This window comes from Plectropomus leopardus, chromosome 9 (assembly GCF_026936395.1).
Source record: "Plectropomus leopardus strain MGB_pleo_1.0 chromosome 9, ASM2693639v1, whole genome shotgun sequence".
Lineage (NCBI taxonomy): Eukaryota > Metazoa > Chordata > Actinopteri > Perciformes > Serranidae > Plectropomus > Plectropomus leopardus.
In genome coordinates, this window is record NC_142184.1 from 31,192,042 (window position 1) to 31,216,555 (window position 24,514).

General features: G+C 39.0%; 1 protein-coding gene across 7 annotated transcripts in view; it reads right to left on the reverse strand.

The window, feature by feature from the left end:
* Nucleotides 1-24,514, reverse strand: part of LOC121946731 (MICOS complex subunit mic25a) — an 89,597-nt gene that overhangs the window by 11,259 nt on the left and 53,824 nt on the right. For 2 of the 7 annotated variants that reach the window (XR_015777554.1, XR_015777559.1), the window contains 2 exons: nucleotides 16,977-17,112; nucleotides 8,144-11,531 (listed from right to left, as the gene is read on the reverse strand). Coding sequence is in view for 1 of the 7 variants with exons in the window: in XM_042491456.2 (XP_042347390.1) it covers nucleotides 16,977-17,112 (136 nt within the window). In the remaining 6 variants the exon portion in view is untranslated. The remainder of the gene's footprint in view (nucleotides 1-8,143; nucleotides 11,532-16,976; nucleotides 17,113-24,514) is intronic. The other 5 variants (XR_015777558.1, XR_015777556.1, XR_015777555.1 and 2 more) reach the window with 5 other exon arrangements.

Here is a 24,514-nt window from a genome sequence, read left to right on the forward strand (position 1 = left end):
GGATCAGTTTGGGCTTCAATCCCAGGAAGAGGACCCCGGGGGTAGCAAGTAGGGAGGAAGCAGAAGTGGGGGAACCAAGCGAGACCACAGGCTAAGCAAAAAGCTACCCCACACACGATAGCGTCACAAATGTACAATCCCTCTCCAACAAGATGGACAAGCTGAGACTGAGGGGAACATTGCAGAGAGGTACAACTGTTGCATCCTGATTCTGACTGAGACAAGGCTGACCTGCAACATTCCCGAAGCTTCCATGGAACTCACAGGCCGCTCACTGCACTGTGAACATGGGCCATCTGATGCTAGGAGGCAGACTTTGAAAGTATACATATAATGTTGGTGTATGGAAACAACTATAACAGACATTATAATTTTGTTTTGTTGTCTTGCACAGCAGTATAATGACAATTCAAGTTTCTTAAGGCGTCCCCTTTTCTTCTAAGCCTCGAATTACAACAGTTTCTTTGGTTGTTCCGTCTGCCATTTCCATTACTGGGAATAGTACCTGCAAAGAACTTACATTGATTCTCTTTGGTAACTGGGGATAGCTATCGAAAACTACCGTAAATCAAGCTTTCATTTTCCAGAGAGATTGTTAGTTGTTAGGTCATGTTACTTAGCATTAATGGTCAACAAAAAAATTTTTAACTGTGCAGGACTCTGCTTGTACATGGTAACACAGTTGCATAGTGAAAGTGAGGCATATATGGAACCAATCTAAACATCGATTATGTCATTATTCTATAGCCATTATATTGTGCAATCAACACTGACTTTATGATGATAAGTTAAAGCAAAAAAACTTGTGCTATTGTTTTCTATTCTATCTTTCTGTGACCTTTCAACAATAAATGGTAATCTACGCTTGATTACACAGGTTTATGTTCTTCCATGAACTCTCTCATTCACATTCACTTCTTTTGATTTCTTGTCTCTCCAGATTTATTCTATAAGTGCTCATCACAGGGTTCATCACTCCTTTCTCTTAACTCTTACTATTTTTTTTCTCTTTCATACCAGCCATACAGTGCTATTCTCAGTTGTTTTATCTGTGAGTGTGTAATTGTTTTCTATTTTGGCACTTGATTTCTGTGGCCTTTCAACAGCCTATGCCTAATTACTCCAGCTTATATTCTCCCCTTATCCCTAAGACTTCATATGGACTAACAGTAAGCATCAAACTTAAGGAAAAACATTGCAAAATCTTATCCCGAGAGTTTATAACTTCACTTCATGGATGCATAGAGATGAGAGAAAAAAAGTGTAACAGGAACAGAGAGAACTGAAGGATCCAGTGAGTTTTGAGATCAAAGTGTGAGCTGTAAACTTACACACATCCACAATGCATACATTGCTAGCTAGCCACAGCTTACATCCGTACAGTCTCTACATTGGCTTTTTCGTGGTAAAAACTGCAGTCTCGTCCAGTATTTGAATCATTGCAAAGCAAGGTGGAAAAAAGCATGCAAGCAAAAAAGCAATTTCCCAAATTCTTGATGGTGCTTTTGGAGTTGGCTTTGAATGTTAGTGGTATGTGGCTCTGAGTAATCAGAATGAAGAAAATCAACTCACCAACTCTCCTTACACCAACTTCTTGCTACACCAGCCAAACTAACATCTGGCTAATCATTGTACAAGCGTTGAGGAAGAAAATCGTGGATGACCTCCATGCTGCGTTTGGAAGAAGCAAGCATACAGCCATCTTTTTGGGAACAAGAGGTGGAGCCAGTAAAATCATTCCACAACCAGAAAGAATTGATTACCAGAACCATCGAAAAACACAGACAATTACAAAGTAGTGGCCAACAGTGTAAAAAAACGCAAAAAGGACATAAATTACAGTGCAAAAGTTAAAAGGAGCTGATGGGATCACATTTCACTCGAGTTGTAATAATTCCATGTGATAAATAAATTATTGATTTATTGGTTGATTGACTGATTGCCTTGGACCTCAGATTCAACGAGATTGAAAAATAAAATGAATGAAATCAAATCCACCAACCTTTTTAAAAGTGCAGCAACCTTACAGTAAATTACACAGGAACAATTTGTAACTCATCTGTCACACCGTCACTCAAAGAGGTGGTGTAGGAATGTGAATTTATGACAAAGCCTTGATTCCACATAGCTGAGGATTAGGTTATGTGGGTTATGTTTGAATTAATTTGACACGTATAAGCATGTCAGAATTTCCCACAGGCCTATGAGTATCAATGCTCTGTAAAACCAACAATATTATCTCTGGATTAGTGCAATCATCAACCATACCTTGACTATATTTTCTGTCTGTATGACATGTTAATGATGCGTATGTGCTACAGGCATCAAATGACACATGGCTGGTCAGTGTTACGCTTAAAAATGGCCATGTACACACTTTGCGATGCAACAGATGCATTAGATCACACCCGCAGTTTATAAAAAGGAACAAAAACAAAACAATTATAGTTCAACGAGTCTCTTAATTTTGCTTGCAAGCACAGGTCACCACATATACATTAACACAAAAGACTGGATGGTACATACCTCTGTTAGTATGCCTCTACTTCAGAAAAATAAAACAAACATGGAAAAGAAAACTTTTGGTCAACAGACCTTCATCACCGGACTACGCATTATACCACTGTATTCTGGCAAGCCTAGTCAACTTTTGTTCAACACTGTGAGCTGGGGTGGAGAAAAAAAAGTTAAAGGATTCCTTAAAGCTTTTTTCTTTTCGTGTCTGTAGGCAGTCACAGCTAATGAGGCACAAACAGACCTTCAACTGAGAGCAGAGGAGTAACAAGAATCTGACAAAAATGTGCTCCAAATGAACGTTGCCTTTTTCAATCAATTCAACGCCTTTGCAAAACCGTGGAAAACTACTACTGAACAATTTGATAAGATTCAAGATGTTTTACTTGTAAGTTTTATTCTTGTTTTCTCCAGTGGGCAGGAAGTCACGGTGGTTAAAGGAAAGAGTCACAAATAGAATGTCAAAGGATAAAAAGTGCTATCTGCTCCATGGTACATCAACTTTGTAGAAAAGTTCTGCACTTTGAAAGAGGATATAAAAACACTGCAACACTTTAGCCCCAATTAAAGCAACCTACACTAATTTAGAAGCTGGTGTGAAACTCCCATGGCTGAGTTTTTTAATCTAAGACGGTTCCTCTTGGAACAAATATAAAAAATTGTGAGAAACTTTGTTCTTAATTAGGCCAAGTTTAAAGAAAGCTACGAGACATCTTTATATATGTGCTGAACAAAAATTTTACTGCAACACTCTTGTTTTTGCTTTAACTTTTCACAGGTATGAATTTAAGATCTAAGATGTCTTTGTGCACACAAAGGATGTATTTATCTAATATTTTGGTTGCAAATTTGTTAAAATCTATGTCAGTGAGTAGTTTTCCTTTTCCAAGATAATCAATCCACCTGACAGGTGCGGCATATCAAGATGCCAATTAAATAACATCATTACTACAGTATACCTTGGGATGGTCAAAAAAGGCCATTCTAAATTGTGCAGTTTTATCTTGCAAAGGGCATTTAATAGGATTTCAAATGACTAGCACAACATAAGTGCATCAGCAATCACAAAATCCCAAAGAATCAGTCAGTACCTGGTGTGACACCATTTGCCTCATGCAGTGCGACATATCTCTTTTACATTGGGTTGATCAGCTTATTGATTGTGTTGCCCCACTCCTCTTCAGTGGCCGTGTGAAGTTGCTATATATTGGCAGGAACTGGAACACACTGGTCTTACTGTTATACTCGTCGATAAAGAGCAGCCCAAACAGGCTCAACATGTTTGCTATGTCTGGTGAGTACGCGGGGGATGCAAGAACTGATGTGTTCAGATCCTTGCATCATGTGGCCGTGCATTATCATGCTGCAAATGTGTTGGTGGCAGTGAATTAATAGCACAGTACTGAGGTCTCAAGATCTCTGTGCATTTGAATTGCAGCTGTGTTCATTTTCCGTAGCTTATGCTAGGCCATTCCATAACTCCACCGCCTCCATGGGGCGCTCTGTTCACAGCTCTGACATTAGCAAACTGCTGAACACAACCTGAAAAATTAATGCCTCTGGCCACGGCTGTCGCTGGTGTGGAGGCATTACAAAATGCTGTCAAGACCCTGGTGGGGACAACAAGCATGCCGATGGGCTTCCCTGTGATCATTTCTGATGGTTTTTGCAGAGGTTCTTTGGTTGTGGAAACTAAATTGCATCAGCTGTCCAGTGGGCTAGTCTCAACAATTTTGCAAGTGACGACACTGAATGTGGAGGTCCTGACCTGTTGAGGTTACATATGATCTGCTGTTTTGAGCATGTCCATATGCCACATCTGTCATGTGGATGGATTTTCTTGGAAAAAAGGTGCTCCCCAACTAAGATTTTAACAAATTTGTGATAAAAAACCTTTGAATAATGTGAGCAAAGTATGCTGTGACCACACAATTATGTGGATTTAATAAGAATTATAGTGCTGTACTTTTTGGTATAGCTACAAGCAGGTGATGGGAACAGCCTGTATATAATATATTTATTCACGCATAGCAATGAGGTGAATGGGGTTTTGACTGCTACTAAGTTTCTTAATTTTGTGTCAAAATGAACTGTGTGGTCAGTGGCAGGTCCAGCATGCAGCTGACTCCCCTCATTATTCTTCATTATGTTGACAGCTAAGGGGCCTTCCATCTCTTTCTTTCTCTCTATTTTTATCTACTGTCCATCTCAAGCTCTTCCTCCACAAACACTTATCATCTCTTTTTGGTGCTCACATCTTTCCTTTTTCGCTTTACCTCCTGATACCACAATCCTCTGCCCTCTGCCGCATGTCTCCTCCACCCTTCCCTCTTTCTCTCCCTTCTAGCAGATCTGTCCGAGTCTTTCTCCTCCATTTTTTTTCCCATTCTTTCACCGCTCCTACCCCATCTCCCATCATCCCCTGGCTGCCTGCACCTCTGTTCTTCAACTGTCCACCTCCTCCCGTACAGCATTTCCTCCTCACTTTTGTGCATCTCCTCATTCTCTCCCCTTGCTTCCTCAATTACTCAGTGTTCATCACCATGTTTTCAAAGCCCGACTCTTTTTCTTCCCATGGCTACTCGCATTTTCTTTACATTTTCTCCTGCTCCTTTGCTCACATTTATTTCTCTGGTTTCTTTTCTTGTAATGTCTCTCGAACTTTGCACTATCAGTGCTCATCAAAGGGGTTCATCTGTCATTTTCTTAACTCTTACTCATTTTTTCTTTGTCGTACTGCCCACACAGGATGTCTGCTCCATTATTTGTTTCACTTAAACTGATCTCCAGATTCTGCCTGTCAACATTTAATCTCAGCTTTCACTTTAGATCTAATCGTTTCTTCTTTCACTGGGCTCTCGTCTTGCTACAGTGCTCTCCTCCTCTTTTTCTTTTTTTTCCAAAGTCAAGGTCTTTCCGTTTATTCCTTTTTCTATTGGACTTTCACATCTACCACCCCTATCTAACAGTTCCTACGCCTCTCTGTATCTACCACGTGTTTTTTTTGTTCGTCCAAACACATCTTTGTCCTCAGCCTTCTCTTTATATTTTTCCTCAGTGTGTTTGTCTATATTGTTATCTGCCAGCAGAGTAGCTGAGCTGCTGTGATCTCTGTACCGGCATGACTCCTGTTCAATCAACAATAAAACTGAAGGTAAAAGAAAAAGAAATCAATATTAGGTTTTATACCGCTGTGATTCACTGGCTTTGCGAAAGTCAGTGTGCATTCAGATCGACCACAGATACAGATTTATTATCAGTATATCAGTATTGTCAATAGGGTTTTCCTTTGAGAATGGACTTATCAGAACTTGATGAAACTATTTTCTCTTTCCCCTTATCTTCTGGCGTGCTATCCACAGGGGAATCATACTTGCACACTAAGCATGCCTTGGAAACAGTGCACAGGCTCCTGCACAGCAAGCTGGGCCATTTCGAATCGCAACAGTGCTCCTAAAAATTCTCTACCATCCCTCTGTGGGTCTGTGGAAAGCTCCCTTGCATTAAGTACAAAACTGCCCTGCTCAAATGCTCTGCACACAACCCTATTTACATAAACGAGAGGGACAGAACATGGCAAACACTTCTCGGTATTTTGTAAAGTGGTACATAGATACCATCAACTCTGGTGTAAAAAGAATCACTGTGGAGTTGAAACAACATGTCTCTGAGACAGATTTTCCATTACAGAAATGTAATGACCCATAACTTCAGGTGTATCCATTGTTCATGGTTCTGTGTTTTGGGGGAGTTTTTCAATATACATGTCTGCACTGCTCAGGAGGGCAGTACTAAATCCAAATTCCAGGTTCACTTTTCAAACAAATCAGCTCTGGTTCTTGAACTGGTTCTGTTCCGTTTTCTTGGAACCTTGGTGCTATCAGACGAACCAGCCAATGTTTTCACCCGTTTTTTTTTGGAACCATGGTAATCAATGTGTCCTTAATGGAAGATGTTGCACAATCCACAACAAAAGTAAATAGCAGTAGCAAAATTGTGGATTACATTGATAACCTGCAAATTTGTGTTCTGTTTGTACAGATATTTGTTTTCACAAAAAGCAAGTATGAACCAATTATTAATGGGATCATTGCAGGCTTTTTTTCTGAGGATTTCTCACTTCACCTCTCCATTGTTGCCCCTTTCCATCCTCTCTTTCGAACCTGTATATTGTGACACACCCAATGATGTTGTCACAGTTCGCATTTTAGGTCAATGGAAACCTGCTACTTTTTGGTTCAGCTAAGAATCAACCTTTCGGCTTCTGAGCCAAATTACTTTTGGTTAAAATGTTCTGAATGGTTCAAAATTAGGTGCCAAAACTGGAACTGAATCTGTTCCATGTTGGGGAAACAAATGCAACAGCTGGGTGGCTGTAGACCAGGTGTAGAGCAGGTTGTCAACTAATTGGAAGGTTTGATCTTGTCCAGTCAACATGTTGAAGTCTCCCTGGACAAGATGCTAAATCTGAAACTGCTCCTGCAAGCTGTTCCATTGGTGTTCGATTATGTATGAATGCTCAAAAACAAATAAAACTGAGTAGCAGGTAGCGCACTGCATGGTAGCCTCAGCTACCAGTGCATGAATGTGTGTGTGAATGGGTGAATGTGGTCAAAATGACTAAAAATGCACTATAAAAGTGTATGTCCATCCATTTACCAACACCTGCTTTGAAACAAAGCAAGCTTGGTAATTAATAACACAGGGCATGTGTTTTGATGGGTACTGCAATTAAGTGTTTGGAAAACCTGACTAGATCGCATTATGTTGTGTTCCTAGTTAAAGTACATTTACAAGTAAGGTCAGTAGCACTGGTATTTTTAAATTATAGTATAATGTTGCCAGCAGTAAGATATTTTTTCGACCAAATAGCCACGGCAGCCTGACCAACAAGCTTGGTTCTGTACTAGACTCTTCACCTGCACCTCCCAATCGTCTGACTTCGGAGAGATAGTGCTGGTGTAGCAGTATGGAACGGAGATAGAGATGGATCGCCAGCTGAAGCCCTTCAGGGCAGCCAGTCTGTCCCAAGGGATGCACCCTTCACTATAAAGCTGGTCAGTGATGTGGGAGCTGAAGTGGTGTCAGTCTCTCTCTTTTTCTTACATTCTGTCTACCTCATGGGGAGTAGTTGTTTCGATTAAATTACAATACAGACGTTTAAAAGTGGAGATAAAAGTCATCACATGTATATATTAAAGATAATCAATATTGGCGCCACATTTTCCATTACTGTCAGACCAAAAACTGAATTGCAGGCTTTTTGTCACGTAAAAATGACACTTTTTGTCACACTGTCACCAAATGGGGCCACATTTACAATGACAAATACACTCTAGCTTATAAAACATTATTATCACAATGGTTCTTATGCATGTAGTTTATATAAAGCTCCAAGTTAGAAGGAAAATAGGTAAATGTCAACAATACGTTACAGGGCATCATTTATTTTTTATTTAATTTCATGTTACACAGGTGCTACCTCCTAACTTTTAACTGAGTCGCAGATTTTAATTGATAAATAAAAGGTAATTATATTCTACAAAATAAAGTTTGGCTATATTTGAAAAGACATAAATGTGCAAATTCTATTGCTATGAGAAAATCTCAATCTTAAGACAGCACTTACTAAAACTGTTGGCCTCTAATGGACAGCCGACAGGACATGTCATCTGCAAATCTCCTCCTCTACAAGTCCTGGATGGCACAGCTGTCAGCAACTGAGCAGCCCAACAACCCTAATAATTAACTAAGCAGAAGAAAAGAGAATTAAAGGTGTAAAGGAATGCCTCACGCTCAAAAGAAGGACAATCAATTTATATGTAATCTATGTGTAATTTTGGAGAGCATTTTACAGTATGATAGCTGACAAATCTGATATCTCCCTACTGTGTCTCACCATGGCTGTCAAGAAAACAAGAAAAACTAATATTCAGCCTCATTTTCTCTTTATATTCATTATTTCTATGTCTCCTAACAAACTGTTGAGCTATTTAGGCTTTTGTGCCATGTTTTTCTTCTCCTGTATTGCCTTAGTCAGTAACAACTAACCTTGATATATTGCCATGAGTCAAGCATGATGTCTGGCTTTCACTGTTTTGCAAAGCAAGATGTCTTCTATCAAGCACCCCAAATGAAACACCTTAAGCAATACTTCACCTGCAAAATAATCATTTGGATATCAATTATTCACCCCGTGTTAAACTGCAAAGTTCGGCTTTTCCAATCACAGTGGAGGCCTAGGAGGAAAAACAAAAAATGCTGAGCATTCACCATAAATTGTAGTAAACAGGGACCATGTTTAACAACTGCACTTCTAGCACAATTCTGGTTACGAGTAGCGCGCTCTGAGCAAGCATCTGTGTGTATGAGCTTTGCTTGAGCAGAGCTGAGCCCAGGCCTGCTACTCTGCTGTGCATGAGACTGTTTGTACTGATGTGTTTTAAATCATAATTATGAAGTAAAAATGCATGTGTTTGGGCATTACTGAGCTTATAACTGGAAAAAAGAAACTCGGAATATACTGCCATGTTGTGTGAGAGTTTGTGAACAGATATGTTGATTTCGTTTTGCTGTTGTTAAATGCTGTCTTTGTTTACATGTACGTATCTGTGAAGAATGTTCGCCTTCTTTAGATTCTTATTTCACAGAGAAGACAAGTGAGACATACAGTTCCTTCGTGAATTCAAGGTAACACACAGTGCGTAATTTATATACAAATAGTTATTTCTGAATTCAGACCAATCTGACATTTTAGATAAAGGGGGTTATTTTTATAAATACTCAATGTTATCATTAATGTTTTCTCTTTAATATACTAAACTACTACTAATATACTATAAAAAAATATATTTTAGTTAGACTACAGTCCAGAAAGCATGCAAAGCAGCCACCCTACACTTAAACTCCCGCTCACATTTTAATGTCTTTGATAACATCTGTGATTTAAAAAAAACATCACATTTCCACACATTCAGAAACTAAAAAGTGTGCTTCGTCACCAATATAAGCTAAATCCACTCTTTTTAGCAGCCAGGCAACTCTTCTGCCTGGCTGCTAAAAACTCTGTCAGCTGCAGTGTTGATCACACCGGATGGAAGTAGACAAACATCTGATCTAAAAGTAGTCAACTTTCAAAGCATTCAACAGCGAAGCAGATAACAGAAACAAGATACTCTACCCCTCTGTTTCCGTCACACTTCTCTATTTACATTTGCAAGCATTTATAGCTTGCCATGCTGTTGCCAAAGAAAAGATATTCAGTGTCTGGCATAGAATTAGAATCTATGTGCAGTCGTAGCTGATGCTAGGGATTGGTCAGCAAACTGTTCTTTGTTTTTTTTCCTTTGTATACTCTGTGTCCCCTCTCTAAATTCAGAGGTTTTTGCAGGGCACTGAACATAGCACAGGTAGAACTCTTCAGGAACAGGAATTGTCTTTCCTCAGCTTCACTTTATGGAGTTTAAGTTGCAGGGGAAATAACTGCCCAGTCGATCTGATCAGATCAGACTCACGGATGAGAGGAGCAGCTGCTGTAGAGGCCAGTGAAAGCCAACTTTTAAAACTAGTGCAATGAATGTGTAAGTTGCACTTCTCTTCACTTTAATGCACCTGGCGTTCTGCTACTCTGTCTGTGCCCCGAGTGTGCTCTGCACTACAAGAATGGGGTGCAATGAAAAACCAATTTTTTTTTGTTAAAATGGTATAAATATTCCAATACTACTAATGAACAGTCTAACTCCAATAATAGAAAATCAATATGTAGTGGTAGATGATGATACTATGGCGGGATGCTACAATTAAGTTAATGTGTGAGAAACCCTGAAACTGCAAAGATTTGACTGACAACATGAACCATGCATTTCTTAAGTGACGATTTGGGGCAACAAACCTACATGTGGCATAAAAGACATATTCGTCCACCTTAGGAGCTATAAAACAGTCCATGGAACAAGGACCATTTAAGTCACTTTTTACTTGGAGAACATTTGCATCATGACCACTATGGACAGATTACAGCGTCCGATAACTCTTTTTTTCAAAACTCCTTTTCAATCACTCTGCTGCTTCTCAGCAGTCTCTTTGTATTTCCTCTTTCTGTTCTCTACGTTAGGTTCTGTTTCAGTCTCTCTGGTCTGACAGACAGCTTTTAACTTCACAAACTCCCTGGGTAAATGACCCAAAGCCTGGCATGTCTGTACTCCACAGCAGGGCTCCGGATATACTATAAGTGTGAGTGTGCCTCAGTAGTTGGCTTTGCTGAAGGGGAAAACAACAGTGTTTAAAGTTTCTGAGGTCTAAACTTGCAACTGGCCGGATCCTGACCTGTGATCGGACATGCTGCTCCAACACTCATCACACCATGTTTTTTTTTTTGAAATCTCTTTTTCTGTTCTTACTCCCTGTATATCCCTCAGCTTCTCCTTTTCCTCTCCGTTCAGGTATTTTCACTCTTTACATCGGCTCTCTCCTTTACTGCTCTGCTCAGATTTTCCAAATCTTCACTTTCCGTAATCTCTTCTATACCCCTTTGACACTATCTCTCATTTTTCAGTCTTCTTCCCCTTTCTCTGTTCTCTCCATTGTGAGCTGAGCCTCTGACATTGATCAGCATCAGAGCCGGGGTTCTCTCTGAGATTTCCACTAAATGACTTCAGAATCCCACCAGGCGTATAGACAGTGCGTGCGTGTGTATGCTGTGTGCGTATTCGTATCCGAGAGCGCAGATAAATGACTCGAGAATCCCACCGAGTGTCTGGACAGCGTGTGCGTGTTACATGTAGCAGTGCCCACGTCAGGCTCAGCCTCCCAGAGGATAATGACTAGAGGTTGTCTGGTCCGTCTCTGCAGAGCTCTGTGGGATCCCCCTCCTCATTTGCCATCAAACACACAAGCGTGTACACATGCACACACAAAGATGGAAGCCTAACCCAGCAGGAAGACGTCTGTGATATGCAGGCCTGTCCACTGACCCGCTGCGACACTGATCAAAACACATCACAGTTGCTTCTGTGAGTCTGAAAAGACAAAACAAGAAAATGGGCTACATTCAGTCCCAATGAAGTCCTGCTTCACTCATTTAAATGCTCAGCAATCAAAAGACATCATCTGTTTGCATTCTCCCCTCAGAGGCTCTCTATAATCATTCCATTCTTAATTTTGATTAATTAAATAAGCCGTAGTGTCTCGCTAGGTATTGGCCACTTTGAAATTTTAAAAAAGGATTAAAACTTATATTCTCAATACAGAAGATATCACTCACCAACTGAGCTTATAAATAAGATGAAAACAGAAATGAAAACAAGTTTGCCCCAGGCTCACAGCACACTGACTCATTTAATATGCATTATAAAGAAGAGAAGGAAATGATGTTTGGCTTATATTAAACGCACACAGTGGGATTATCACAGCATAAATATTTCCCCACAGTTTGTTGGACTCAAACGTTTATGTTTTAAATGATGAAAATGAATTGAATATATTTGCTGCATTTCTCTGTTATAACGCAGAATGGAAATAAAGGGTGTGATACTTTAAAAGTCTTGCTGGATTCAGTCTGAAGCTCATAATAAGCTATAAACTAAGCCATAACTTTTATAAAACACAATGAAGCTGGAATAAGCAACTTTGGTCTAGTTCTAATTACTGCTGGTGAAGCATATCGTCAAGTTAAGACCATTCTTTAAAAGTCTAGGAGCAATTATTTATTTGCTAACACTTAAAGGTAATTTAAATAAAATGACTGATCTGATGCGATAATCTTAATAGAAGGAAAAATCAATCATGATCATCATGATTTAATCATCATCATGATTTAAACCAAATTTAAGCTGAGCTTCACAGTGATGTCACAATGGCTTCTTTTTTCTCAGAATCAGTATCTGTTTATGTCTTAATTCTGACCTTTAGAGCATTTTCAGCAGTGTGTTGTGTCAGTCCCTGAAATTGTAACATTAGCTAGGTTTGCAGCCAAAGTGGAAACTTAGCTGTCAACAGTCTGTCTGTTAACTGTCATTTCAGGATCTTTTTAGATGTGACTTTGGCCTTTCAAACACAGAGATCACGCAATACTGCTGTGAATAAGACCCTTAAGTATACTGCCTTTGCTTCTTTACAAAGAACCAAGCAACGACGCCCCAGTACACTCTAAAAATAAACTTTTTGTTTTAACTTTAAAAAGTTAGTGTCCGGGCTGCCTTACAGTTTTTATTTATTTTTATTTTATTAAATTTGAGAAGACAAGTTGAATCATTATGAAATAACCTCAACTTGTCTTCTCTAATTCAGTCAACCTAAAATATCACAGAACAAAACACTAACTTTTTTAAGCTAAAACAACTAGTTTATTTTTAACAATGTGGGACTGCGAAATGCAGGCTAACACTCCAGTAGCAAAAGAGGCAAGACATATAACACGACAGCATCGGCCACTGATGTGACATTTTCCATACTTGTTGGGCAGCCCTTTCTAAAAAATAACAATTGCATAACATGGTAGTAACACTTATTGCCCCTGATATATGGCAGCTGATCGTGTCCTCTGCTTGAATGGTAATGAACCCCTGATGTCACTGTCTCCCAAATTTTCAGACATTTTCAGTTGCTGCTGCTATCTGCTTTTTTGATCTCCTGGTGGTGGTTCACACACATAACACATTGTCACAACGTTACACCTCTCCCGTCCAGCTGACTTTAACCTTTTTACACAGACCTCGATAAAGTGCTGCTACTATCTCTGCAGCGGGTTTAAAGGCGAGACAACTCTGTCTCCCCGTTTCATGTTCGTACCTTTAAGACAAAATGATGACGCGGAATAACGGCGCAACATTCCCACTTTGAACAGGTTGTGTAAAAGGGGCTTTAGTCATGGTAGTTTCTCAACACTTCCATATGGAAACCACATCGATAATTATGTTTTGATTACCTCATTTTTATGAAATCTGTGTCATTCTTTCAACATAATTTGAAAACCTCTGATTGTGGAAAGTCCATTTAAACTAAATCCAGACTGCTGTGATGAGTGTACACAGACATTGTCCTGTAGTATAAATTAGCAATGATTACGTACTAGCTTTGTGGAAAAAGGTTATTTAGCCTTGGGAAGTGCATGATGAATTGCAATGTTTTATTTTTCCCAGTGTCTCAGGCCATCTAGTAAGTTGACCTATGCAGCATCTACTCCACCAGTAAAGAACAAGTCATCAACGAAACTACACTGTGGCAGCTTATAAAGACACATAACTGAGGAAAAAACAACTCTACAAACTTTCAAAATTGATGTTCAAATTGGGTGAAAGTCAGGAAGATGCCTCAGGGGCTAATCAGGAGGAAAGACCTTGATGTGTAGGTTAAAGAAGACTGCAATGTAGCAAGTGATTCACGCACCACACACACACGCACGCACGCACGCACGCACGCACGCACGCACGCACGCACACACACACACACACACACACACACGCACACACGCACACACGCACACATAGTGTGTATGATCTGCTGTGCTCTTTAAAAGACAGTCTTCAAAGAGTCTTCACTTCACTCCTCGTTATCTCATACTGGCTAATATGATGAAGAAACTCACACAGACACAGACACACATGCATACACGCACACACGCACACACGCACACACGCACACACACACACACTCACACAGACCCTGCTGATTATTGTGAGGCCATCTGGGTCTCATAAGAGTAAAAGTATAAGAACACAAGCAGATTTAGCTGTGTATAGACATACAGTATGTATAAAAGTGTGTTTGTGGGTTTCATACAAGGCATATACAAAGCTACAGAAGCTATTGAAAGTGCGCATACGTACAGACACACACACACACACACACACACACACACACACAAGAGTGTAGGAATCAAGTTTCAGCGAGTTGATTATCACATGCTGTATTACTGCATGCCAGGGGAAGCCTCAGTGCCCCTGAGCAACGCAGAGGAGATGTGAGCAGAGAGCACCATGAGGCAGAGTGATACGTTGTCCGGATGCATGATGAGCAGCCTTCAAATACCTTGATACTGTACAAACTTTGGAAGGGCAAGCTTCCAGTATTCTGTCCTCCAACCCCCCTCACCCCTCTTCCTTTCCCTCCTCTCATTTTTCTCTCTACAACTTTCTATGAATTTGTAACTGAAATTCGCTAGAGTGATGCTCGTACTTGAGGAGAGGAACTCGTCTTTGCTTTTGAATAATACAGCAGTGGATCCAGTTGAGGAACGTGGAATGCTGAAAGCGAAAACTACAAAGTCTGGATTTTTTTTCAGAGTGAATGCATAAGCAGCGGTTCTTAACTGTTTTTCATCACAGATAAAATATTAAAAAAGTGATTCGCATTTCTGCAATTATTTATCGCATTATATTACACATAATACATAAAAACAATATCTTGTTCAATATGTGATGTCATGACATTGTGTAAAGGTTGCCTTAAAAATTCATTGTAACACATTCAGAATTTTCTTATAATTAGTCATTAAAAAAAGAGGTTCTGCTGAAATTTTTATTGATGTCGTGTTTGGAATAACTGAGTGTGAATTTGAAGTGACATACATTAACGGTTTTCTCATATTTGATATTAGCAGACCTCTTAAAGGGATATTTTACCCAAAAATCAAAAATACATATTTTTCCACCTACCTGAAGCGCTATTTATCAATCTAGATTGTTTTGGTGTAAGTTGTTGAGTTTGGGAGAGAAGACAGACATCCTCATGGGCCGATATCTCCAACACTGGGCAATTCATACAGGTAAGAGAAAAAATATGTTCTTTTTTATTTGGGGGTGAATTGTCCCTTTAAGGGAGCTGCGTTACTATGCATTTTGTGTCCCTGTACAGTAATGTACAGTCAAAAAACTTAAGGTCATAATAAGTGACACTTTGAGCAGTAAACAGTAAACCTTTTATGGGGATGGTTTCATCAAAGTAGGACCTCTTTGCTGATGTCACATTTTCAACAAGACTTTTGTGTGTGATGTGTTATGTTGCTGTAATGTTAGTCTTTTGTCAATGTCACATCCCAGGCTCCATAACAGAGAAGAAAAAAAGATTTAAAATTTAATCTACTCAGTCACAAAAGTTAATGTAAAAACACAGAGAACAGTAATTGCCAATTAGGTCTGCCTTGAAAAGTTTGGTTTTAAATTACTGTGTTGTGTTATTTACAAGGTGAAGGAGCAAAACAACCCTGTTTTCAACCTCACTTTACAGCTAAAATCATGCCAGAAATACATTAAAAGATATGGCTTACATATTCAGCATTATAATACATTATGTCCTCCTCTTTGCTGAGATGAGGGGCTGGGTTAGACGAAGAGTTTTTGAACTTAAGAAATGCAAAAATCTAATGCAAATAAACATGGGGGAAAAGCTTTGGGGATATATAATCATATCTACAGTTTGAGATTTATGCTTAAACTCTCCTAGAATTCTAATGATGAGACTGCAGACATTATTGCTGAGTCTGACTGGATGACCCGGGCTTGTTTATTTGAAACCAAGAGAACCAAATCGTATCTTCGATTAAGTTTTCTTTCATTTAACAGCTTATAAAACACACATAAATAAATGGCAATGTACTTCTGTGCACTGTCATTTTCAGAAAATGTCAAAAATGTAATTAATGTCTGAGGAAAAAGTCTAGTTTGAGTACTTATTTTCAGGTGACAACCTGTGTTCCTTTGTTTCTCACTTACTTTAAATGATTTTTGCGCCTGTAAACTAAAATTAGAACCAAAAGGGTGAAGGCTGCAGTGACAAGCTGAACTGCAACTGAGGACTTATGTCGTAGCAACCCAAACTGTGTTTGCCTTTGAAAAGGTGTCATTTTCAGCATTGCTAGGAAAACAAGTTTGGTAGCAGTGGAGAAGTTGGATTTCATACTTTTACATCAGACATTCACTCTGAAAGCTGTTTCTAATGACAAGATTTTTCTCTGTGTAAAAACCTAAAGTGACAGCACTCAAAATCCTATCAATCTGATTTTTTTTGCGGTCCTTAACTCCCCGAGAATAATCTTGAGAACATGAGAAAAATGAATTTCTTTCTTTTACATCAGACATCAGAGTGCGGCTCTGAAAATAACATCATCTGTCTCCACGGGAAAACTTCAAAAGCCACCACTCAGACTGGATTGTTATGTCCCAAACTTCCCCAAACCCATGCTTCTTTGAAGGGCCATGTGAATCACAATATGATATTATTATCATTAGCGTTATATTAATTACTATTATCATATTTTTATCATTTTCGGTAGAAAGTTGCTATTGATATGGCTTTAGAAAGCCATCCTCTTAATTACAATATGATCTTGGACTTTTATCTTTTATACTCCTGGGAGCGCTGACACAATAATTACTGTTTCTGATGTGATGATGTTTTAAAAATTCAGATCTTCCATGATATCTTAAGTCCTGTCCATTCCATATTTGGGGAAAAAAAAACCTCACCTTCTTTGCGGCGTTGATACACTTCATGTATTCTTTGGCCAGGTCTGAACACTTTAGGGTCTGCTCTCTGTTCTCCCTGTAGCAAGATAAGATCTGAGCCTGTAGGCCAGAACACACCGGGTCTGTATTGCGAGACCTACAAAAGACACAGACACAGAGACACAGAAAAAAGAATTATAAATGTTTAAAAAATATTAAAGGTTTTGTCCCCTTTTTCTCATTTAGTGCAAATTTGGATATGCAGAAAAAAAGCACAGACTGTCACTAGAATTGCTGCCTCAAGGTTGCTGGCGTATTTGTCAGTGAAACTGTCAATTAAATTCATGTGTGTTCAGACTCATATGTAGTGAAGATTCTGAAGGAATTTAATAAATCGTATTAAGTATATGTTACTATTATGATATGTATGATACCTGACAGAAACATATTAGAGATTATTTTTTACAAAGGAGTACCAAGGACTGATTGACAGCTTCGTCACAACAATCACCTGAAGCTCAAAATCGGCAAAACCAGCGAGTTTGTGGTGGACTACCAGAGCGGCAGAGTGGAGCACAGAGTTATAGCCATGACAGTAGACAATACTTAAAAAATGGATGTCACGACAAAGAAGCTACAAATTCTAAAACATGGATGCTTCACACACATCTTCAACCTGGCAGCACAAAAGATCAATACTATCATCAGACCATCTCTATCAAGTTCCCTTGGCCAAGAAAAAAAACTTCTAAAAAATCCTATATTCCCACTGCCATAAACATCTTAGATGATTAGGATGATTAGCACATCTGCATGAACTCATGCCACTTTGCACGTAGTAGCATATTGTAATTATTCTGTCTAAATTATTTGTATTAGGCATTTATTCTGTTTTTATGTTTATTGTCTAAGTTTGCTTTGCACTGTATGGTGTTTGTTGACGCAGACGATTTTCTGTCATGACAGACAACAAAATTTTCTGAATATGAATCTAAATCTGAATACAATCAACACAGACAGAGTCAGCACTTCACTATCTGACCAAATATCTCCCCCTCTGTTCCTGAGTTATGGTGTCGAGTAATGACCACAGTGTTGGGAGTTGAAGTTGTCTTTTGACCTTTTGGATATAAAATGCCATCCCTTCATTATTTTATCCTGTTAGACATTTGTTTAAAGTTTTGTCAAAATTTGCACCAACTTATGGTTTTCCTGTTTGGCATCCTTGTCATGTCATCACATGTCAGAGTTCACGAGTTAACAGGCTTCCATTCAGAATTAGCAAGTTAGTTAACCGCTAACGTGTTCTGTCCTGCAGGCACGAGAAAGCGAGACTTCAACATCAGTGCATATATTGTTGCCAATGAGGTGAGGAAGTCACTATCCAAATGTATGTATGTGAATGTATTTTGTCTCAGACTGCCTTAAACGTGAATGCACAATGCTTGTAAGTTATAAACATGTTAAATAAAAGTCATTTGCCAATCACCGATCGTTCCCGACCTTTGGCCTTGAAAAGAAATCAAATTCGGACCTTTGAATATTAAGTTTGAGAAATCGTGCAATAGATAATACATCCATATTTATGTTGAGCGTTCAAGAGGAGGATTCCAAATGTGAAAAAAAGGACAGAAATAGGAGCCTTTACAATGTGGCTATAATATGAGTTTTTAAAAGGAACAGTGGATCGTGAATGAAACTCTCTCATATTGTTGTTTTCAGCTTCATTACGTGCTCTGTGACAGCAGACAGACACAGTTGGTGACTAGCTAATGAACATAAGTGGAGCTAAAACGTGGTAATATTTGACATCCTTTCATCAGGTGGCCACAAACACAGCAACAATTACATGTTGCTCAGCTGTTAGATGTGTAATAAGCCACCGTTTGTTTACCAGTTAGCCATATCAACTCTAAAGGTGATAATACGTCAGTGCTGTGTCCACAACTTCTTTTGGCTTTTGATGGGCTAAAAAATACCGCTGCAGGTAAACTTAATAAAATTTGGGGAAAAAAAAACCCTGTCAGTCTAAGCTTAGCAAATTCACAAAGCCATTCACAAAAAAACTGTCTGTTAGATGAGGAAGAACCACATTTAAGTGATATGTAATTTATTGGCATTTGTGAATTTCACTGTTTACACACTTGCAAGAAATTGATCTTAGCCACAGTATATTACGGTTCTCATTTTCCTATAGGGCCGCACTGTAATTTGGCTAAGTATGTATCAGGTGTCAAGCTTTCAATTTCAAACTTCTTCAATTTTCATCTGAACAAGAACATAAGAGCAATGCTTAAAAGATAATATGGGATAGTTGACCTGTACCATACAGCTGTATTTTTTTAGACACAATAGCCACTGCCACAGTCTGAGATGTTTAGTTTTTGAGTTTATTCCCCGTTTATTTCCAACTGACTGGTTAAATGAGTCACCTAGTTGAATGTCAAATTTAAAAATATGGGTTGAAAGAAAAAAAAATCCAACTTGACACTGTGAAGCTTATATCTTTTTAAGAATGTAAATGTAAATGACAGCTGTCAAGGCATAAAATCTATCATCTGTTGATCTGTACAAATCAAAACTCAATAGTCTATCAATGTCACCTGTCAGTGCTGAAAAAAAAAAGTTGACACACAAAATTGAAATGGAAAGTCTAATCACATTGTGGATTTAGAGAGTTCTGACATTCCTTTTAAGTATATAGTTTCACCTAATCCTACCACAACATAAAACAAGCATTTGAGTTTGACAGTGAAAAATTATTTCTCCTGCACGCATTAAAAAAAAAAAGGCAACAATTTGAGTATGACCCCTAAAATATGCATTAACATAAGAATTTTGAAGTGCCTGTGTCTTAGCCACAACTGAACTAAATTTTAACTGTTAAGATAAAAAGAAGAAGAAAAACAACATGCACAAGTAAAAAGAGGTCTGATTAAATGAGACACAACTAAGATGAAAAACAATTAACAGCCTCACCCACTGTAACCTGTTTAACAACCTATGGCGTGTACAGTGCGTGCTTCATTGCAAATCATGTAATTAGTGCGAAATCACATTTAATTGAGTGGGTAGGATCATTCTGATCAAATACAGCAGAAAAGAGAGCTTTGAGAGACTGAATTAGCCATGCTTAATTTGATATGTGGGCTGTATTATAATTGGTCTTTGCCTGTCTATCTTTGTGATTGTTAACTATGACAGGCTTGCTGCCTGGGCGCCTCGCTGTAATGGATTCTGACTGATTGAAGCGGAGACAAGCGAGTTATGTACGCCCACGCAGGTGTGAAAAGGCCCATGCACAAATGTCCACGCCCACACGCACACACTTTGTAGAACACCGTAAACATGAAAGAATGGCAAGCTTTTGCACACACGCGTGCCGACATCCCGTCTACGCCGTACCCTGCGCACACACTTCTTCTGCGAGGAGCGTTTAACACCGGATTTAATTGAAAGCCAAATTAAAGGGTCTTTTTGGCTTTGATTCACGGAGGAGAGCTGACCCCGGCGTTTCAATTACAGCATATCCATATCCACACAGGCACACACACATTATCATCAGCAACGGTATCATGCATGCAGTGCGAGTTTATCTGAGCACGGGTGATGGAGGTTAAAGAGGAAAATGAACAGAGACGGATAGAAAAACATATAAAAGGAAGGAAGATAAAACGATGAAAGGGGAGGAATGAGGAATTCTTTGGTGTGCTCTCACAAGACCCATTTTAAAAAGATGACAGCCTATCATATTCCTCCATTTCCCCTCCGCACTACCTCCGATGGTTTATCTTACCCGTTTAATCTGTCTTTTCCCACTTTTTTTTTTTGGTCTCTGTCTTCTCTCCAACTCCTTTTCTTACTTCTCACTCGCTCCACTCACCCCCTCCTTTTTCTCTCATCACATTAACAACACAGAGAGGACGACACCAAAGCGCGCCATCTTTATCTCTCTCTCTGTTTGAGGCCACCGACGATAAGGAACTCGGCTTTAATTTGAAATAAATGGCCTTCATCAGGGAAGCCAAAGCCTCCCGATAGCGCTGCGTGGTTTATTAAAGGCGCTTGAAGCAGAAAATTGGTTCAGCCGCGGCAAAAGCTAAAGCTCTGTCCACATGCTACACCAAATTGAAGGTGAGGTCTTAAATCAACAATATTAACTGAGCCGCTTACAAAAATAAATAAATAACTGGAGAGAGAGGGAGGGGGAGGCCTTGGTTTTTTGGCTGGAACGAGGTAAAGCTGCGTCCCTGACAGCCTGTCCACCCATGTATGAGGTTGTTTTGTTGTTGTTAATGTGTGCATGTGCTGCAGAAGCATTTTAATGTGTCTGGGTGCAGTCATTTTTGGGGAGAGTTCTCCACGCATCTGTGAGCGGTAAATATGACAAAACATAAACAGTAAGATTAGTTGCTTAATTAATGGCGCTGCCCATTATTTTTAATCTCCGGCAGTGAAGGCGGAGGCGGACGCAACACAGAGGCCTCAGACTTCTGGACCAGCTTACCGAGACAAAGAGAGGGAGAGAAATGAAAGGGGAGAAATTGGAAAACGGAAAAGACACAAAAACACACCAGCAACTACAAAAGCCTCTGGCAAAGCTACGAGACTGATAAGGAAGATGCTTTTATCGCCTCTAAACCATGCATCTCTTCGAGTTAGACTGATGTTTTTTTGTGTTTTTCCTTAATGGCTTTGGCTATACACATGAAGCATTGTTTGTCCTACATGCCATTTTATTTCTATCCTGTCTACTACAAAGTATTGGTATCTGTGCTGTGTTTTCAGGCGACTAATTAGAAAATCTTGTTAACATCTCACAGAAAGTAGCGCCCAAGGAGGAAAAAATTAACAGAATCCAATATTGTGACTGACTTGAGGGCTGCAATACAAGTTTAGTGAAAGTCTTGTTGGTGTGCTGAAACACTGGGCTGGTTTTGAGAAGTAATGAATGTAGTGTATCCTCAACTTATTTTTTTTAAATGCTTGGCTCTGGCTGTGTATGTCAACTTGTAACAACTGTAGCTTTCAATGTCGAAATAATCACAATCCAGACGCTTTCCAGCCCAGAAGCCAGAAGAAAATTGTTGGTATAGTACATTTCTGCAAACCGGAAATATGTTATGTTCATCGTAGCATATCAGCGTCTCATGTAGTATATTAACTGACTTTGTTATCAAGATACGGCGGATGGTGAGACCTAGGCAAAACGCCTGCCAAGCTGCAATAACACAGTTTGACAAAAATGCATGCTTTTTAGCAAGTTTTTGCTGCGCTGCAAATCCGAAGGCTAAAGGTGAAGCAAACACAGAAGTGCCAAAGACAGCAGTTCCTTAAATGGCCAATCACAACAGACCCCAATGCTAAAAAACTTTACAGCAGAAATATACATGTTACGGCCTCGCACAAAAACCATGCTAGGTCTAAAATTGCAAATTGTCCTCTCAATGACAACTGCATGGGGGATGAATCAAGTATACCTCACCGGTGTACATTTTATTAAGGCTTAAAATCACACATAATTAAGGGCTGGCCACTGCGAGTGATGCAGTGTGGCAGCAACAATGCTCCTAGTGTGAATATCAGTTCAGCGAGGTTGCTGTCATGAGCTACTCATGCACGCAGTGTGTCCCGGGTGTAATATAAGCAAGAAGACAAGGTTATTACTTCAACTTTTAACTTTTGTTGTCTGTTTCATCTTATGACGGATGACAAATTTCACAGAAATTTTATGATAAAATGCAATCCAATAAAATATTATAATCAAATGTTTTATTAATCAACCCTGACTGGTCCACTATGCTCCCAAACAAAAACAAACTATCTTATTATTTTCCTAACTCAGTGCCTACCATTAAATAACAACATTTTCTTAAAAACTTGACAGATTTCATTACCAACATTTGTCACATTATTGTGACCTATATTCAGGTCAAATCTAGTAATTGAAGTTAACTTTTTCACTCCTATTGAAATACATTTTTTTGCTAAGATGAATCCTTGGCGGCCCCTTTTAGCAAAGTTTGATCATTAAAAGTTCTTGAATCCCTCAATGGGGAGGTTCAAGTTCGAGTTCAAGTTTGTCAGTCAAACAACACAAAATACTGAATGAATCATTCTTTCTTTTATCACCGGGGTAATAAAACAAACAAAAACATCTGACAAAACATCAAGGTTATGGATCCATCAAAAATCCGAGAGCAATGACAAAGAGTGGGAAGTAAGAACCATCAGTAAATGTAGAATTTTGTCTGCAAACTTCAAGCCCATTTTCTTTCTCCAAAAAATAAAAAAAGTCCTGCAAGACATGTTTAAATGTCCAGATACTACACATTTCTCAGGCCTGGCATCTACATTACATTACCAACCTTTAACCCTCAGCACTTTATCTATCTATCTATCTATCTTTATTTTTGTCAACCTTCTGTTCCTGGAGTCTGGTGATTCTCTTGACCCTGAAAAACTTGAGCCAACAGGGTCGGCTTCATGTTTGAGATTCTGTTTAACACTGCACTCTTTCTCTTTCTACAGCTCTTGTGAAGTCCTTGTCTCAGCCCTCTTGTGAAGGAGGCTGCTGCTGCTGCGGCAGTTCTCTCTGCAATTTCTGTCTGACCTTGGTATGCAGGCCTTTTATTAGAGGTATCTTATGGCAAATATCTACCAAATCAAAGATGGCTTTAAAGATAAAGAAACACCACTTTTGCTCATATTTGGATCTTCATGTGAAAAACATGGACAGACGCACTAAAATACTCCTGCATTTGATGATTCACAATCAACCAATAAAGCCAACTACTTCAACGTTTTAGGAATTATGCCAATTTGCTTCTTACTGAGAGGTAAATGCAAAGATTGATACAAATTTCATGTCTTTACAGTAGTGATGCACAAATGACTAAAATCAACATTCTGATTAATGGGATGGGTTACACGTGGGTGAAATAATAAAAACATGTTGACATTTTCATTTTACCGAAAAAGAACTTTGAATAAATTTTCATTTATTTAAAACCAGCCGACTTAAGTGAACTTCAGAGAAATATGTTATCACATTATGACACTTACTACTGATATTTAGTTTATTAAAGGCTTGCAGCGATCAATGCGGCAAAAGAGAGTCCCCATTAAGAGAGACGCTGTGCGTATTTATGCATGAGAAACAGTAGTGTAACTTTGTTGATTATTTCAAATGCTCAAAATGTAAAACGCAGTCTGAATGAATGGGTTTTACGGGTTCCCATGAGTCTCCCCTTTACAGACAAGACCACATTATCCTAGTCCTCTGCAGTGTTTTTGCTGTCATTTGAGTCCTAACCAAGACAATCTGGTAAGAATTGCTTTACCTTGTCAATATGGAAAAATACTGGGGAAAAATTGGATACATCCAATGATGAGAAAATTGTTAATCCTTGGTGCAGAGAAAATGATGTGGGGAATTATTCTCATTGTCCCTGAAGAACCTTGATGCACTGAAGGGAGAGCGAGAGACAGTGAGGCAAACAGGCCCATCCTTATCTACTGAGGCAGGAAATGGCATTTGACATGTCAGAGGGTCAGAA